This window comes from Bubalus bubalis, chromosome 9, assembly GCF_019923935.1.
Source record: "Bubalus bubalis isolate 160015118507 breed Murrah chromosome 9, NDDB_SH_1, whole genome shotgun sequence".
NCBI classification, from domain to species: Eukaryota; Metazoa; Chordata; class Mammalia; order Artiodactyla; family Bovidae; genus Bubalus; species Bubalus bubalis.
Window position 1 is genome coordinate 58,504,805 of NC_059165.1, and position 18,807 is coordinate 58,523,611.

The 18,807-nt window shown below is 43.0% G+C and overlaps 1 protein-coding gene across 6 annotated transcripts in view; it reads left to right on the top strand.

Moving 5' to 3' along the window:
• DIAPH1 (diaphanous related formin 1) overlaps positions 1-18,807 on the top strand; it is a 110,743-nt gene that overhangs the window by 85,798 nt on the left and 6,138 nt on the right. For all 6 annotated transcript variants that reach the window (XM_044947559.2, XM_044947561.2, XM_044947560.2 and 3 more), the window contains 9 exons: positions 7,787-7,885; positions 11,923-12,017; positions 12,341-12,442; positions 12,657-12,896; positions 13,014-13,143; positions 13,860-13,984; positions 14,579-14,743; positions 15,103-15,238; positions 17,108-17,194. In XM_044947559.2, the coding sequence (XP_044803494.2) occupies positions 7,787-7,885; positions 11,923-12,017; positions 12,341-12,442; positions 12,657-12,896; positions 13,014-13,143; positions 13,860-13,984; positions 14,579-14,743; positions 15,103-15,238; positions 17,108-17,194 (1,179 nt within the window). The remainder of the gene's footprint in view (positions 1-7,786; positions 7,886-11,922; positions 12,018-12,340; positions 12,443-12,656; positions 12,897-13,013; positions 13,144-13,859; positions 13,985-14,578; positions 14,744-15,102; positions 15,239-17,107; positions 17,195-18,807) is intronic.

Sequence of the window (18,807 nt, forward strand, 5' to 3'; positions counted from 1 at the left end):
TACAGATTTCTCAGGAGGCAGGTCAGGTGGTCTGATATATCCATCTCTTTAAGAATTTTCCAGTTTGTTGTGATCCACACAGTCAAAGGCTTTGGTGTAGTCAATAAAAGCAAAAGTAGATGGTTTTTTGACATTCTCTTGTTTTTTCTATGATCCAGTGGATGTTGACAGTTTGATCTCTGGTTCCTCTTCCTTTTCTAAATCCAGCCTGAACATCTGGAAGTTCACAGTTCATGTACTATTGAAGCCTGGCTTGGAGAATTTTGAGCATTACTTGACTAGCATGTGAGATGAATGCAATTGTGCGGTAGTTTGAGCATTCTTTGGCATTGCCTTTCTTTGGAAATGGAATGAAAACTGACCTTTTCCAGTCCTGTGGCCACTGCTGAGTTTTCCAGATTTGCTGGCATATTGAGTGCAGCACTTTCACAGCATCATCTTTTACGATTTGAAATAGCTCAACTGGAATTCCATCATCTCCACTAGCTTTGTTTGAAGTGATGTTTCCTAAGGCCCACTTGACTTTGCATTCCAGGATGTCTGGCTCTAGGTAAGTGATCACACCATCGTGGTTATCTCTGTCATGATCTTTTTTGTTTAGTTCTTCTGTGCATTCTTGGCACCTGTTCTTAATATCTTCTGCTTCTGTTAGGTCCATACCATTTCTGTCCTTTATTGTACTCATCTTCGCATGAAATGTTTCCTTGGTATCTCTCATTTTCTTGAAGAGATCTCTAGTCTTTCTCATTCTGTTGTTTTCCTTTATTTCTTTGCACTGATCACTGAGGAAGGCTTTCTTATCTCTCCTTGCTATTCTTTGGAACTCTGCATTCAAATGGGTAAATCTTTCCTTTTCTCCTTTGCCTTTCACTTCTCTTCTTTTGTCAGCTATTTGTAAGGCCTCCTTACAAATAGCTCCAGACAACCATGTAATGTAAACTTAGCAAGTCAATTTCCCTCTCAGCATTGCTTCAGCTATGCCCCATACATTTTGATAATGTCAGACTTTCATTTTCATTCATTTCTAATGTATTTTTAAGTTTTATCTTGAGACTTTCTCTTTGGACCCACAAATTATTTAGAAGTGGTTCTTTAGTTTCCAACTGTTTGAATATTTTCTGTATCTTTCTGTTATTTATATTAACAGTTTGATACCTTTATGGTCAGAGAACATGATCTATGATTTTAATCCTTTAAATTTGTTGAGGTTTATTTTATGGCCCAAGTAGATATTTTTCTTGGTAGATATTCAGTGAGCACCTTAAAAGAATTTATTCTGCTATTGTTGGGTAAAGTGTTCTATATATGAATATATCAATTAGAGCCTGTTGATTGATTTTACTGTTCACTTCTATATCTTTGATGATTTTCTGTATAGAGTTCCAGCCATTACTGAGATAGGATATTAATATCTTGAAGTATTATCATGGCTTGGCTATGCTGGTTTTCTCATTTCATCTCTTAGCAGTCTTTGTTTCTTACAAATGGCTCTGTTGTTTGGTACATTACACATTTAGAGTTATTATGTCTTCCTGGTGGTGATGGTTGTTCTGTTGCCAAGTCACGTCCTGCTCTTTGCCACCCCATAGACTGCAGCATGCCGGACTTCCCTGTCCCTCACCATCTCCTGGAGTTTGCCCACATTCTTGTCCATTGAATCAGTGATGCCATCCAACCATCTCATCCTCTGTCACCCTCTTTTTTTGCCTTCCATGTTTCCCAGCATCAGGGTCTTTTCCAGGGAGTTGGCTGTTCGCATTAGGTAGCCAAAGTGTTAGAACTTCAGCTTCAGCATCAGTCCTTCGAATGAGTATTAAGGGTTGATTTTCCTTAAGATTGGCTGATTTGATCTCCTTGTTGTCCAAGGGACTCTCAAGAGTCTTCTCCAGTACCACACTTAGAAAGCATCAATGCTTTGGCACTCTGCCTCCTTTATGGTCCCACTCTCACATCTGTACATGACTGCTGGAAAGTCCATAGCCTTGACTATACAGACCTCTGTCGGCAAAGTGATGTCTTTGCTTTTTAAGACATTGTCTAGGTTTGTCATAGATTTCCTGCCAAGGAGCAATCATCTAATTTCATGGCTGCAGTCACAATCTGCTGTGATTTTAGAACACAGGAAGAAGAAATATGTCACTGCTTCCACTTTTCCCCCTTCTATTTGCCATGAAGTGATGGGACCAGATGTCATGATCTTAGTTTTTTTAATACTGAGTTTTAAGTTGGCTTTTTCACTCTCTCCATTCACTCTCATCAAAAGGTTCTTTAGTTCCTCTTTGCTTTCTGCCATTAAAAGGGTATCATCTGCATGTCTAAGATTGTTGGCATTTCTCCCAGCAGTCTTGATTCCAGCTTGCCACTCATCCAGCCTGGCATGTTGCATGATGTGCTCTTGTATATAAGTTAAGTAAACAGGGTGACAATAAACACTCTTAAAAAAATAAACAAACACCCTTGTCATACTCCTTTTTCAATTTTGAACCAGTCAGTTGTTCCATATAAGGTTCTAACTGTTGCTTCTTGGCCCACATACAGGTTTCTCAGGAGACAGGTAAGATGGTCTGGTATTCCCATCTCTTTCAGAGTTGTTCACAGTTTGTTATGATCCACACTGTCAAAGGCTTTAGTCAATGAAACAGAGGTAGATGTTTTTCTGAAATTCCCTTGCTTTCTCTGTGATCCAGCTAATATTGGCAATTTGATCTCTGGTTCCTCTACATTTTCTAAACCCAGCTTGAACATCTGGAAGTTCTTGGTTCATGAACTGTTGAAGCCTAGCTTGGAGAATTTTGAGCATAACCTTACTAGCATGTGAGATGAGTGCAATTGTCTGGTAGTTTGAACATTCTTTGGTACTGCCCTTCTTAGGAATTGGGATGAAGATTGACCTTTCCTAGCCATGTGACCACTGCTGGGTTTTCCAAATTTGCTGACATATTGAGTGCAGCCCTTTAATAGCATCATCTTTTAGGATTTTAAATTCCATCTCTGCTGGAATTCCATCATCTCCACTAGCTTTTTGGTAGCAATGCTTCCTAAGGCCCACTTGACTTCACACTCCAGAATGTCTGGCTCTGGGTGAGTGGACCGCAGTCTCATGGTTATCCGGGTCATTAAGATCTTTTTTTGTACAGTTCTTCTGTGTACTCATGCCATCTCTTCTTGATCTGTTCTGCTTCTGTTAGGTCTTTACCATTTCTGTCCTTCATTGTGTCAATCTTGGGATGAAATGTTTCTTTGATATCTCCAATTTTCTTAAAGAGATCTCTAGTCTTTGCTCTTCTGTTGTTTTCCTCTATTTCTGTGCATTGCTCATTGAAAAAGTCCTTCTTGTCTCTCCTTATTGTTCTCTGGAACTCTGCATGCAGTTGGGTATACCTTTCCCTTTTGCCCTTTGCTTTTCACTTCTCTTTTCTCAGCTATTTGTAAAGCTTCCTCAGACAATCACTTTGCCTTCTCCCCTCTCTTTGGGATGGTTTTGTTGACTGCCTCCTGTACAATATTATGAACCTCTGTCCATAGTTCTTCAGGCATTCTGTTTACTAAATCTAGTTCACTTCCACTGTGTAACATAGGGAATTTGACTTAGATCATACCTGACTGGCCAAGTGGTTTTCTCTACTTTCTTTAAGCCTGAATTTTGCTATGAGAAGCTCATGATCTGAGCCACAGTCTTGAACAGGTCTTGTTCCTGCTGACTGTATAGAGCTTTTCCATCTTCAACTACAAAGAATGTAATCAATCTGATTTTGGTATTGACTATTTGGTGATGTCCATTTGTAAGTTGTCTCTTGTGTTGTTGAAAAAGGGTGTTTGCTATGACCAGTTCTCCTGGAAAAATTCTGTTAGCCTTTGCCCTGCTTCATTTTGTATTCCAAGCCCAAACTTACCTGTTTATTCCAGGTATCTCTTGACTTCTTACTTTTGCATTCCAGTCTCCTATGATGAATAGGACATCTTTTTCTTCGTGTTAGTTCTAGGATGTCTTGTAGATCTTCATAGAACTGATCAGCTTCTTTGGCATCGGTGGTAGCAGCATAGACCTGGATTACTGTGATGTTCAATGATTTGCCTTGGAAACGAACTGAGATCGTTGTGTCATTTTTGAGGTTACACCCAAGTACTGCATTTCAGGTTCTTTTGTTGACTATGAGGGCTACTCCATTTCTTCTGTGGGATTTCTGCCCACAGTAGTAGATATAACAGTTATCTGAATCAAATTCACCCATCATCCATTTTAGTTCACTGATTGCTAAGATGTTGGTGTTTACTCTTGCCATCTCCTGCTTGGCCACATCCAATTTACCTTGATTCATGGACCTAACATTCCAGGTTCCTGTGTAATATACTGTTCTTTACTATCATCATTGAATTAATTGGATTTTACTGTCATCACCAGATACATCCATAACTGAGCATCGTTTCCACTTTGGCCCAGGTGCTTTATTCTTTTTGGAGCTATTAGTAGTTATTCTCTGTTCTTCCTCGGTAGCATGTTGGACACTTCCTGACCTGGGGGGCTCATCTGTCGGCAAGAATTCTGGGTTGGTTTGCCATTCGCTCCCCCGGTGGATCACATTTTGTCAGAACCGTCCACTATGACCCATCCGTCTTGGGTGGCCCTGCATAGCATGACTCATAGCTCGTAGCTTCACTGAGTTAGACACGTCCCTTCACCATGACAAGGCAGTGATCCTTTAATCATCATGTAACGTCCCTCATTGTCTCCAGCTATTTTCTTTGCTCCGAAGTCTATTCATTGGATAGCGTATAGCCACTGTACTTTTTTTTTGTTTGTTTATGCTTGCATGGTATATCTGTTTTTAGCCTTTTACATTCAGCCTTTGTATTTGAAGAAAATTTCTTACAGACAACATATTATTGTGTCTTTTGTTAATCTACTCTGCCTGTGTTTTGTGTAGGTCTCAGCTTAGCAGTGCTGTTACTTGGGCATGTCTGGGGGCAATCACGTGGGCCAGTGTTGTGGCTGGACCAGCCTTTGTGGTTCTTACTATGATTGCAAGATGCACCTCAGCAACACGCATCAGAGAACCCCAAAACACAAGGTTTCATTGCTGGCAGGTCCTGACACAGCGTGCCTTAGGCACACGTTAAAGGAGTAAGAAGAGTCATGGGTAGGGGGCCACAGGCCATCCCTGCGCTTCTGCCTTTACTGAGGTGGAGGGTGAGGTGCCTGGGGTTTAGATCTTTATATTAAAGGTAACTACTGATATGTTATGGCTTAAGTCTGCCACTGTGTTTTCTGTATGTTTCCTCTTTTTCCTTACTTTTCTGTGGGTTTTTAAAAAAATATTTTTGATTCCATTTTGATATATTTTTAATGCCTGAGTATATCACTTTATACAGTTTGCTTAGGTGTTGCTCTCGGTATGGCATTATTATGTACTTATCCCAGTCTAATGATTTGTGTCTTACCAGTCCGTGTGAAGTATAGAAACTGTATTTCAATTTTGGCCCCTATACCTTCCCCAATTTTTAGACATAATAGTATTTCCTCCACATGGGGATACTCCATTTTGGTGAAACTGGAAGTTGGTATTCTTGTCTTTTATCTGTCATCTTTACTAAATTGTTCATTAGCAGTTCTTCATTACTTCTAGTACTTGTCTTGAATTCTACATATAGTTGTATTTTATTTTTATCTTATCACCAAGCAACACAAGTCTATTTTTCTATTTTTCAACATCAGCAGTGATCTCTGTCTTTCATTTTACTGTATAAATGAGAGATTTACTTGCACTTTGCTGCTCTGCTTCTAAGTTTTTATGATACAGTCTGGGTGTTTTAAGTCTAAATTTTTATCTGACTACCTCTGATTTTCATTTTTATATGATCTGTCTTTAGATCCTTTCTGACTTCACTCCAGCTCTCCCCCTCATTCCATCCACTCCACCAGTAATGAGGTTTTTGTTTTTCTTCTTTCCATCAGGCTTTTGCATTTGTTGTTCCTGCTGCCTGAATTGCTTTGGTTTCTCACCTTATAAAAGGTTTTTACGGTCATGTGACATTCTCACTAAAACCTTCCCTGGTCACCCCACTCAAGTTATAATTCATCCCCTCATCTAAACCCCCAGTTCTCTTCCCTACTTGGTTTTCTTTTCATAGCACTTATGACCACCTATGTACTATTTTATCTATTAGCTGATTTATTGTCTGTTTCTCTTTGTTAGAATATAAGTTCCATGAAGGCAGGAGTTTTTCTATATTTTGTTGTATTCCTGGTGCCCGGAACAGAGCCTGGCACATATGGGTACTCAATAAGTCTTTATTTAAATAACTAATCTTCATCTATTTAGCATTTTTCCTTCTTCAGTTAGAAGTATCAGGCCAAAGGATGTGTTTTTTATTAATAGTTCTTTGTATCATTTGCCATATAACTTTCTTTTCATTTGTTTTCTTATTTATTTATACCAGGTAATACTTTTCAATGGTTTAAAACTCAAATAGTATAATAGGGTTTGTGTTGAATAGTATTCCTCCCATGTCCATAGTCAAACACCCTGCTCTTCTCCTCAGAAGCAATTCGCTTTGTCACTTTCTTGATACTCCTTACCAAGATAGTCTCATACAGCTTTCTGAAAAGTTGACAAAATATTTTACAACTGTCTGCCCAGTCCTGTTTTCCTTTCTACCTGCTCCTCAGTCCTTCTCAGCGGGCAGTGTACATCATTTTTGAGAGAATGTTACTAGCTAGCTGTCGTGCCAAGTGCTGAGGGAGTGATACAGTGAAGGATTATTTTGCCCATGCTCTTGAAGTTCAAAATCCAAATGGGGTGGGAAGGTATGCACACTTAAAAAGAAACACAGGATTTAAAAAGATCAAGATGATACATGTGAAATATCATGAACATTGAATTATTAATTGTTGAATGAAATCTAAGTAACAAATACCAGGAAAATTAGCTCATCAATGCAGAGAGTGACTCCATCTATCAGGGAAGAATACACTGGCTTTGGATAATCTGAGAAGAGTGTAGAAGAAGTATACAGTATACCTTCTGTGTGTGTATGAACATGATATTGAAGATCTTACTAGCAATATATTTTTATGCAATATTTTCAGAGAAGAATAACAAAGTCTTTCTCTTGTGAAGGAGAGACTATGTTTGCTTGTAACAAAGTCAGTGAGAGGACTTGCTGTAAAGATGTATCAGATACAGTGGGGATTCAGGGAGAAATCATAACCATTTGGGGAAATCAAGAAAATGTTTATAGGGAATTCATGATCAAGATAGGTCTTGAAAGAGAAGTAACAATAGCACAAAAGGATAATGCTAGTGGAAGACTCTAGTACAGGGACTGGCAAACCATAACTCTTAAGTGGACCACTTGTTTTTGTAAATAAAATTTCATTGGAGACATAGTCATGCCCATTGATTTATGTATTGTCTCTGACAGCTTTCCTGCTGTAGTGGCAGAGTTGAGCTGTTGAGACAGACCACAGTAGTCTGCAAAGCCTAAAATACTTACTATTTGGTCTTCTACAGAAAGAATGTTTGCTGTTCCCTACAAGTAGATAGACTCTGGGTGAGAAAGTATTATTAACTATTAAAGAAATGAAAGTGGCATATTTATTTCGGCTAGAGAGGGAAGTCACTAACAGAAGATTGGGTGGTTAAAGAGGAGGTTAGCTTTGAGGAACTTTAATAGGAAGACCATTACAGATAGAGAAGTGAAGGCCTCTCTAGAATGGGGCAGTAGTTCCTTTTGGGATAGATGTGGCCTGTCCTTAATCAGACTTTTCTAATCTTTCCCTCACTAGCCAAGAAGGATCAGGAAGGTGGAGAAGAAAAGAAATCTCTGCAAAAGAAAAAAGTGAAAGAGTTAAAGGTGTTGGATTCCAAGACAGCCCAGAATCTCTGTGAGTAACTGCGATCCCAGCAATTTGAAATGTGAAGGAGTTCTTCTGAGAGCCTAATTCTGGTGGATCCAGGGTCCCTTGATATGAAACTTAATAATTCTTGCTATATACTTGGTATTGCATAGTAAATATCTGATATCTACTCCCTTCAATAGTACCACATGGTTGTTAGTATCTAGTTTTATGGTAAGAAAATAAAGGCAATAGGACTGTAAGGAATTTGCCTCGTCACATAGCGAATAAGAGACCGGTCCGAGAGTTAAGCCTCAGGTTTTATTTCAGAGCCCTAAGTATTTCCATTGCATCCATAGAAAATCTAACAGAAATTTTCTACCCATCGCATATTTCCTTCTTTCTCATTTTCTTTTAAGTATTTCCTTTATAGGTGGGTACTGGCATGACTTCAGTTAAATGTAAAATAACTTTGTGGTTAGAACAAATAATGTAAATCCTGTGCTTCTCAGAGTAGGATCAGTAGCTTCAAAGACTTCTGTTCTGAACTTGCTCCTTATACTCATAATTCTGTTTGCTGGCAAATTTCAGATCAAAAGTCCTCTGCAGAGTTGTTATAGGTTGTATTTAATGATCAGGATGAATGTTCATTTTTTTGTTCACTTTAACTGTCGATCTCCTGACTTTATGTTGAGTAATAAAGATTTAAATATTCGTTCAACAAATATTTGAGGGTCTCCCAGCTTTCAGGCTCTATTAGGCACATACTAGGCATGTGTTCAGAGACGAAAGGGTATGTATTCCATAAAAGCCACTCATAGTGGGGTGACGTGGCTATTGTCCCCATTTTACCAAGTGAGAAAACTAAAGTTCAGATGTTATGACTTAGCCAAGATCACACAGTTAACTTCTAGGTATGTGTCCTCGTTAAGTCAGTAATATAATGAGAACAGTAAGCTTTTACATCATTCTTGACTATATAATATTAGATCATTGAGAACAAATATCACTAAGTAGTATCTGTAGGTAAGTCTTTTTATGGGAACTAAAGTGATGTGAGGCATAATAGTTGCTCTTCTCAAGATTATCTCTAGCAACATAAAAATGAGTGATTTTTATTTTAGAAAATGATAAAAGACTGTGGGTAGTACATTGTTATTTCCAGTTGAATGATATCAATATGGAAAACAAAATTTAGGAAGAGAATTGAGTTTAGGATGGTCTAGGAAGTATATTGTTCAGTGATTCAGTGATTATTAAATACCTCTTATATGGCGGGGAGGCAAAACTGAATAAGGTCATCCTCATGAGCCATATGTCTGGTGGAGATGAAAAAGTAAATATGGTAATAGCACAATTTGGTGAGTGCTGTGATGGAGGTGTGCATGGATGATTATTAGAGCACTGGGCAAGGTCTGGACCAAGTGGGAGGAGTGCTGGAGGGAGCTCAGCCTCGAGGTCATTCTAAATGAGTTAAAACTGTTAACAGCAGACTAAAGGAAGGGTGAGGGCTGGCTTGTCTCATTTCAGGCATAGGGATCAGCGTGTGTGAAGGCACAGAGGCATGAGGTAGCATTGTCCCAGTTCAGGAAGTGCAGTAGTTGAGAGCAGCTGAGTAAAGGCCATTTGTGGGGGAGTGGTGGTTGAAGAAGTTTTCAAGAAATAGGCTAGATGATACAGACGTCTTGGTAGGCTTAGGCTAAGAGGTATGTACTTTGTCCTGAAAACTATGGAAGTTATTGGAGGGATTTTAATTAAAAAACGTGAGAGATACAGCCCTCTGTAATTTTGGGGAGGACTACTTCAGCAGTGATTTTTGAGGCTGGATTGCTAGGAGACGGGGAGACGGGAAGATGTGTTATGTTATTGCTTTAAACTAGATGAGAGGTGATCAGGGCTGAAACTGAAGTTGTAAGAATGGATATGAAGGCAGAAGATACTAAAAAGAGAGAATTAATGGAACTTAGTGATTGATAGAGAGGAGAAAGACGTTTTCTTGGGTTAAGATCCCTCTATAGAGAGTGGAACCCTTTATGGAAGTAGAATCTGCTCCTGCTGGATTTTCCTGTCTTTTGTGGGAGAAGTGGTGGACGTGAATGAGAGGCTTAATGGTGGTGGGTAGAAATGATTGATATAATTTTAGGACAGAATTTAAGATTCCTGTGGGACTTTCCAGGAGTGTATTAGGCATTTGGGTATATCAGGCGGAAGGTCTGACTGGAGATATGAATTTAGGAGGATAGCATATGAGTCAGAGTTAAAACCATTAATTTACTTTGAAGGTCATTAACATTGAGGAGACAAGTAACAAAAAGGGGAGTCCTCAAAAAAACTGGAAAGGAGCAGCAAGGAAAATAGTCTGACACAGTCCTAAAAGTGGAAGTAGCAGTCGAATAAAATCAAGATCTGGCATTAGGAAAGGCAGTGACCTGGGCAGGAATCATTTCAGTATAGCATCAGTGGTACGAACAGAACTCTGGACTCCATTTGTATTTAAGTCCTGGCTCCAGTCCTTGGTAGCAGTGTGACCTTGGACAGGTGGGTTAAGTTCTTAAGTATTAGTTTCCTTTTCTGTCAAATGCGGCTAATAATACAAACTTACACATTATTATAAATAGGGTTAAATGAGATCATATGTGTAGATTGTGTTTATGATACTAGGTCTTACATGGAATATGCACTCAACAAATGATTGTCATTTTTCCAGACTTTGTGGGGACAGAAGAGTTAATGAGAATGTGGAAGAGAGAATAGACTGGTGTTTTTTGTTTGTTTCTTTGTTTGAGATAGAAAAGGCTTGATTATGTGTACAGTTGTCCCTGATATCTGTGGGGTTCTAGGACCTCCAGCAATACCACAGTCCACAAGTACTCAAGTCCTTTGTATAAAACTGTGTGGAACAGTCTGCCCTCTGTATCCATGGATGTGGAAGGCTGTCTGTATATGCTGAAGGAAGAGGCCCTTAGGGCCACCTGTGCTGTTGAAACGTGAGAAAAGGCTGGGTGCATGGATATAGTTCTGCTAAACTTAGAGAAGTGTAAGTGCGCATTTTCTTCTAGATGATTCCAAAATAGTCCTTACTCAAGCCTTTCCTAGTTCCAGCTTTTCTGGTTCCAGCTGACAGCCCCAGTGCTCAGTTTTTAAGTGCCATAAGAGAAAGCTTAGCAAGTAATTTGACCAGTACCTTCAATTTTCCACATTAAAAAGAAGCAAGATCTTTTTAGAACAAATAAGGAAGTGGTGGGACATTTGGGAGAACAGGGCCATTTTTTATGGAGGAGCTGGCAAGAGATCATGGACTGGGGACACGCAGAGGGTTCCTGGCCATCATCAGGGCCACTTCATAGAATCTGATCTGTGGTGTCCATCAGCCCAGGTGTAAGGGAAGAAGATGAGATGGCTGGGTTAACCAGGGACTGGAAGGAGGAGAAACCAGAGAGTAAGAATTGTAGTAGTAATAGGGCTGGAGTGAAAGGGCACCCCACAGGGTCTGGGTTAAACAGGGAAAGCCAGCTAGAACTGAGACATTCAGAGAAAATGGAATGGTCGTCTCTATCGTGAGAGAGTGTGTGCACGCAAGAGCACGCCAATGAGGTTGAAGAGTCAATTTGGGAACTAGTAAGTGAGAGCTGGAAGGATGAGAAGTGTTTGTTAGGGTGTGGGATATGGCAGTTTAAAAATCAGAGCATTTCAAGGCAGTGGCAGCTCTGAGGATAGAGTCAGGGAATGAGGAACTAAAATAGAATGGGGTGAATGTTTTTGATGTATATAGATAGATCAAAGATTTCCTGTGTGAGCAAAGACAAGGAGTCAGTCACAGTGTTTGTAGAATGTGGTGCTTGGAACAGTGTGGCTGGTGTGTGAGTGATACAAATGTGGGGATTCTCACAGGGGAAAACTGGGAGGTGGGAACCTGAAACACTGGGCTCAGAAACTTGGATATTAACTATACAGGCAGTGAGGAGCTGGTGGAGGTTTCTGATCGTGACTTCAAGAGTATTCCTAGGAAAATTGTCCAACGTAGGATGGGCTGGAAGGCAGAAGAGACTGAGAAAAACATGTCTTTGTATCTCATTTCCTGGCAGCAATCTTTTTGGGTTCCTTCCGCATGCCTTATCATGAGATTAAGAATGTCATCCTGGAGGTGAATGAGGCTGTTCTCACTGAGTCCATGATCCAGGTAAGGAGCAGGCTCTTCCTGGCGCTGGCTCTCTGCATCACTCAGCACCAGTCTGTCTCCTCTCTGCTTAGACCATGAGGACTCTCTTAAGTATCATTGACTTAAAGAATGCTAGCTTTGGATAAGCTTCCATCCCTCTGGTAATCAGGTTATTTCTGGTGTATTTTTCAAAAGTCCTGCCGTCTCACTGGATGCCTCCCCAACCACCTGACCCCAGCCCATGTTTCCTTCTTAGTGGTCCTCAGGCAGAGTGAGGGCCTGACAGGAGGCTTGCATTGTCGGCTCACCCCGCTCTAACTGAGACAATCCCTTCTCTCTTTCAGAACCTCATTAAGCAGATGCCAGAGCCAGAGCAGTTAAAAATGCTTTCTGAACTGAAGGACGAATATGATGATTTGGCTGAGTCAGAGCAGTTTGGTGTGGTGGTGAGTGAGGCCTCTGGCTCAGGCTTTTCTCTGACCCCCTCTTCCACAAGAGCATCGGGATACTTGCTTCCAGCCTCTTGTCCATTTTGAACCCATCTTTCTTTCTCCTCCCTATGCTGTAACTCAGATCCTGCTATAGGAGGCGTAGGCCTGTATCCTTTCCTTCCTCTTCTCTCTCTCTGCTGGCTGTAGTGGACTCCTTGTCTCTCCACAGATGGGTGCAGTACCCCGCCTGCGGCCTCGCCTCAACGCCATCCTCTTCAAGCTGCAGTTCGGGGAGCAGGTGGAGAACATCAAACCCGAGATCGTCTCAGTGACTGCCGCGTGTGAGGAGGTGCGAAAGAGCGAGAACTTCTCTAGCCTCCTGGAGATAACCTTGCTTGTTGGAAACTATATGAATGCTGGCTCCAGGAATGCTGGTGCTTTTGGCTTCAACATCAGCTTCCTTTGTAAGGTGAGCGGGACAATGGAAGGGAGGCCGTGGCCTCCAGGAGCCCAGTATGGCAGACTGCTGTTGGTCTAGGTGGCCTTGGGTGTCAGGACTCACCCTCTTCCCCTTTTCCCCTCCAAGCTTCGAGACACCAAGTCCACAGATCAGAAGATGACATTGTTGCACTTCTTGGCTGAGTTGTGTGAGAATGATCATCCCGAGGTCCTGAAGTTCCCAGACGAGCTTGCCCACGTGGAGAAAGCCAGCCGAGGTGAGGCAGATTGGGATGAAGCTAGAAGGGGGTTCCAAGCCCCAGAAATCTCTGCTCAGGGCAGGGAAAGAATCAATCTAGATTTTAGATCATTTTCAGTTTAGACAGTTGTAAGGGGGAATGGGAGGATGCTGGTGTGGTGTCTAAGCCACAGGGAGGGGTATGGGGCAGAAGAGGAAGTAGGAAAGCTCCACGTGTGTGAACGGGAAGCACTCTTCCCCTTTAGGGAAACATCAGACACCAGGAAGCAACTGGAGGAAAGGTAGGTGTTTGTAGTTTAAGTCAACAGCTTTTCTTATTCAGAAAGCATAGACTGGAATAACAAAAACCAGGCCTCACCATTCTGGGACTAGGCAAAGAAAAAGCAGCATTTCGTAGAAATGGGAACAGATTTCTGCCCTCTCTTTGTATTTCTCTGTATGTCTCCTTCCTCTCAAACCCTGTTCTCTAAAATAAATGAGAACAAGATCCTGAGGGATTTCATAGATTGTTGTTAAATTAAATGAAGCCTCTCTTCTCTTCTTAGTATTATGAAGGTTGGAGGTTTAATCATAAAGTAATTTTAGTTTCACTGGAAAAATGTGTGAAACAATTGGAGAGTACATAAGAGAACTAAAATAATTAAGTATAGACCATAGCTGTGCCCTGAAGGACAGAGTAGGGTCTTGAGGCTAGAGGTAGTGAGCTCTTGCTGTCTGTTTCTGTGTCTACTTTAGTTTCTGCTGAAAACTTGCAAAAGAACCTAGATCAGATGAAGAAACAGATTTCCGACGTGGAACGTGATATTCAGAATTTCCCAGCTGCCACAGATGAGAAAGACAAGTTTGTTGAAAAAATGACCATATCCTTTCTTGAAAGGAGGGAGTTGCCACCTAGGAAAAGAAAGAACTTCCCATGGAGGGCGACAGGATAAACTGACGGCATACAATTCTTCCTCTTCAGAAAATGTGTTTCGCTAAGAACAGAGTTCTTGAAAGCACTCTCGTTGTGTTTTGCATCAAGCCTTGCAGATAAAGTCTAAGTCTCCTTTGAGACCTTGCTCCCCGCCCCATCACACGCACACAACATATCCCTTCCCCGCCCCTTCCCAAAGATGACTACTGCCACTGGACTTCTGATTTGCAACCTGATGAATTTATTTTCATGAAAACTGCATTGTATTGCCTTAGCATTTAATATGTTTTGGCCCCGTTTCCACAGCAGTAGATGCAGAACAGTCTCTTTGTTGACTTGCCAGCCCCTGTTCTGTAGGAATACCAGTCAATGGTGTACTATTTCCCTGTTTGGATGTTTCAGTTGCTTCTGGGTTTTGCTAATATGAACAGTGCTGTGTTACGCATCCATGTGTACAGATAGCAGTACGCACGTGTGAGTGTTCCCAGGGCTGGAGAAGCTGGTCTGCTTCCTGGTGTTGGTTCTTGACTTGCTGCTGCACAGCTTTGTGAAGGATGCACAGGAACAGTACAACAAGCTGCGGATGATGCACTCTAACATGGAGACGCTCTACAAGGAGCTGGGCGAGTACTTCCTCTTTGACCCCAAGAAGGTGTCTGTGGAAGAATTCTTCATGGATCTGCACAATTTTAAGAATATGTTTGTGGTAAGCAGGGATGGCCTTCCTTGGTGGCTCAGTGGTAAAGAATCTGCCTGCTAAGCAGGAGACGAGAGTTCAATCCCTGGGTCGGGAAGATCCCCTGCAGAAGGGAATGGCAACCCACTCTAGTATTCTTGTGTGGGAAGTCCTATGGACAGAAGAGCCTGACCAGCCTACAGTCCATGGGGTCGGAAGAGTCAGACACGACTGAGTGACTGAAAAGCAGCAGTAGCCAGCAGGGAGGCCTGCGAAGTGGCGCTTCTGTCCACCTTTCTCACTTTCCACTGGGTTCATGTTGGTTGGTGGTGGGTGTGCACATGTGTAAGTGCCTTCGTGCCCATGTGTTCATTCCCCTCTCCCCCTAGCAAGCTGTCAAGGAGAACCAGAAGCGGCGGGAGACAGAGGAGAAGATGCGGCGAGCAAAGCTGGCCAAGGAAAAAGCAGAGAAGGAGCGGTTGGAGAAGCAGCAGAAGAGAGAGCAACTCATAGACATGAATGCTGGTGAGAAGCAAAGGGCCGATGGGCTGAGACAGGATCAGTTGGAAGGCTGCTCTGTCTAGAATCTAGAGGCCAGAGCACAGCTCATGTCTGAGCACAGCTCCTGGCAGACGCTGCTGGCAGCCTTCTGCCTCCACGGTCCTGACGCTGGACTTTAACCGTGGCTCTGAACACACACGCTCCAGCGCTCCACTCTGTCTTTTCCCTCCTTTGCTGTCCTGCACTATGTCTCGTCTCTCAAGTGACTTAGCGTTGCTGTAATATGTATACTTGCCTTCTGCTTGTCCAAAAATTTCCCTGTCCGGTTTTCATACCCTCTACAACATCTTGTGCTCTTTCCCTCAGATTGTTTTTCTGGCCCTGCTCCTGTCTTTTAATGGTTTGTCTTCCCTTTCTGCTTATTTCACCAAGTGTTGTGTCCCCAGGACTTTCACACAGTTGTGCCCACCTATCAGACTGTAAATGGACTGAATTTCTGCAAAGGGGGCAGGGGAGCTGGCCACCTTCTTTCTTCAGTGGACTTTGTATTTCACTCTCAGAAGCATGTCTTTGTTGAAACATATGGCCTCAATTACTGGCCCTCTGTTTCCTGTTTCTGCTTCTTTCCTGCTGCCGACTCCCTGCGCTCTCTGGCTGCTCTCTCTGTGGGCAGCGGAAATTCAGCATCCATTACATGGCCCTGAGCTGATGCCACCCTTCTTGACCCCAAGGGGCTACAAGCCATCTAAGTAAAGAGGTTCTCCGGGCTGCTGGGTCTGGCAAGAATCAGTGCTGTGCTGAGCACAAGGGGTGAGGGGCTCTAGCATTTTTGCTCACAGGGACTTGACTTTGGCCACTCCTGTTGTGGTATGATTAGGGACCTGAAGCACCCTGCATTTCTATTTTTTCTTTATATTTTTTTGGGAAGCAGTTCCCCTGCCCTTACTCCAGTTGTATGTAAGCCACAAACTTTGCTCTAATAATAAACAAGCCCACATGAGGTATATGCTTCACCTTTCCCCCCTTTCTCCCCAAGCCTCTAGGGTTTGTGCCTAGTTATTGTTTAGGATGTAATAGGGAAAGGTGGAGTCCAGCTGATTTGTGGGATGAAGGCTGCACACATCATCAGTCAGCACAGGGGACCCTGCCCTGGACCACGTCCCCAGGGCAAATAAATGAGGTTGGAATGTAGGTCAGCTGCACTGGTGGCGTTCAGCCAGCAGGTGGCGCTGGGAGCAGTGAGCCCAGCTTTACGGCTGGCAGCCTGCTGGCTCCTAGGGATTTCAGTTTAAGATTTCACCACCCTTAGCTGTTGCCATGGAAACAGAGCCGAGCTGGAATAAGGATTCTGCATTAACTCTTTGTATTCCAACCAGCAGCTCCTCTTATTAGATTCTGAGCTGACTTCAGGAAGATGCAGCCACTGGGGGCAGTACTTAAGTGAAATGCACTCTTGAGAGGTGGTCTCTCCTCAGCCCTGCTCTGAAACTGGAACCAGGCTTTCCATGAGGGGTTTATGTAGGATAAAGAGAGTGACCTAGTTCCTTATTAACTTCATAATCCCAGCCTCTGTACTCACCCCAGTCTTGGAGTCGGGCAGTTCTCTGTGCTGGTTTTGATGGGGATGGGAAGGGCGGCGGCACTGCAGGAACATTATCCAGGGTCTGCAGTGGCTGGTAGCCAGTGAAACCTAATGTTTTAACCATTTGCAAACAGACACAAGTAAACATGGACTGTGAAACCTGAGATTGAGCCCGCTGTGTGCTGAGCCCCCAGAAACTGTGGACGAGGGCAAGCTATACATACAGTGGAAATGCATTTTTTTGTGTGGGGCTCAACCCATGGATGCTGCTCAGGCTGAAAAGCTTACATCTCCGTCTTTGTTCATGACAGAGGGTGATGAGACAGGTGTGATGGACAGTCTTCTGGAAGCCCTGCAGTCAGGCGCAGCATTCCGACGGAAGAGAGGACCCCGTCAGGGTAAGTCAGCAAATGGAGCCCAGCCTGGGTGCTGAAGGAAGGCGGTGAAGCCGCTCTGCTCCTGCTCATTTTAGGCTAAGAGCAGGTGGTGATGTTCTGAGGGTTTATAAACTTCCCCACAATGTCCTTGCACGTAGAGTGGATTATCCAGTCCTCTTCTAATTGTTAGAAAGGACTGACGTGGAGAACTAGGATTTGCGGGACTGACAACATACTACATTTGGTTATTCTTACATTTCTCTTCATTCTTGAGGCATAAATGTAGGCTAAGCATTGTGCAAGACACAGATTTGGGTAGGCATCTGGGTAACAAAAAATTGATGTAAATTCAAAACCATACATTAGATATAGGAATACAAGGAAAATAAGCGTCCTTACTCTCAGTTTCACAAACAGAAGACACAGAGGATAATAGTACAGAATCCTATAGAGAGAAGGCTGGGTGTCATTCTCTCCAGATGTGTTAAATAAGGATGTGGAGGAGCATCTTGACCGAAGCTCGTGCCGTGTCTGAGAACCTCCTTTTTTCCCGAGGGCTAGTCAGGCTGTACCGTTCTCACCGTCCCTGTTTACCGTCCCCCTCGCCTGCCTTTTGGAAGATTTAAGTGGATTACGTTGAGCCAGAGCCTCTAAGAAGAATTATGGGGATAGGACAAATGATCCAGGCATTAGTGTGGGGAAGGATCAACAGATAAATTGCCTTTGAGGAAAGTGGGCAGAGACTGTTTCAGAAGAAGGTAGGTCCAGAGCTCCTCCTCACAACCTGCACTGCACAGTCTGGTGAAGGCCCCCTTTGGGACTGGGAATGTGGGCTTCCTTCCTAGGTTGAAGGGTGGGCACTACAGAAAAGGCGGCCTTAAGCTTTGTTCCCTATTCCCTGGCCGATGCGTTCTGTAGGCCTGTGTGATAGGAACTTTGAGGCTGTTGTACAGGTTGTGCGGTTTGCTTTGGCCACTGCTGAGCTATTAACAGTGGCATCTGTAGGCCCGATGGCACCTGCCTTAGCCTGTTAAGAGGACCTTACGATCCAGGGCATGGAGTGTGCTCGGCCCACACAGTGCCCTGGCCCAAACACTGGATCACTATGAGAATGCCTGCCTGTTTCTGCCAATATGCTGAATACCCAGAGGGAAATTCCCTACTGAGGGCCCTTCTGTATGACTTCAAAACCTTCCCAAACAGAAGAATGTCTAGTTAGAACTCTGTTTGCTGGCATCCTCTGCGTACAGCCTCTCTAGAGGAGGAGAGGTGAGTATGGTGGGTTTAGATCTTTGGAGATGTATGTTTGGTCTTCTAGATCTGGGTGTGGTAGAGTGTGAACTAGTAGTATTTTTTGCGTTTAGTCTTTAGAGAGTCTTGTGACATTGTTTCCTCCCCACCATATAAGGTGATGTGGCCTGACATTAAGCGTTTCCAGATAAACAAAAACACACCACCTCTCCCTGTTTTCCTCCATCCTGTTAGCTAACTGCCAGCCTTCATCAGACTTGAGGTGGGGAATTCCCTTTTCATTTTCTTCCAGTGGAACTGAACCAGAATCCCAGATGCTTCCTGAACACAGGGAACCAGACATCAATGGCTTCCCTCTCCTGGGGATGCCCCATTGCCCACTT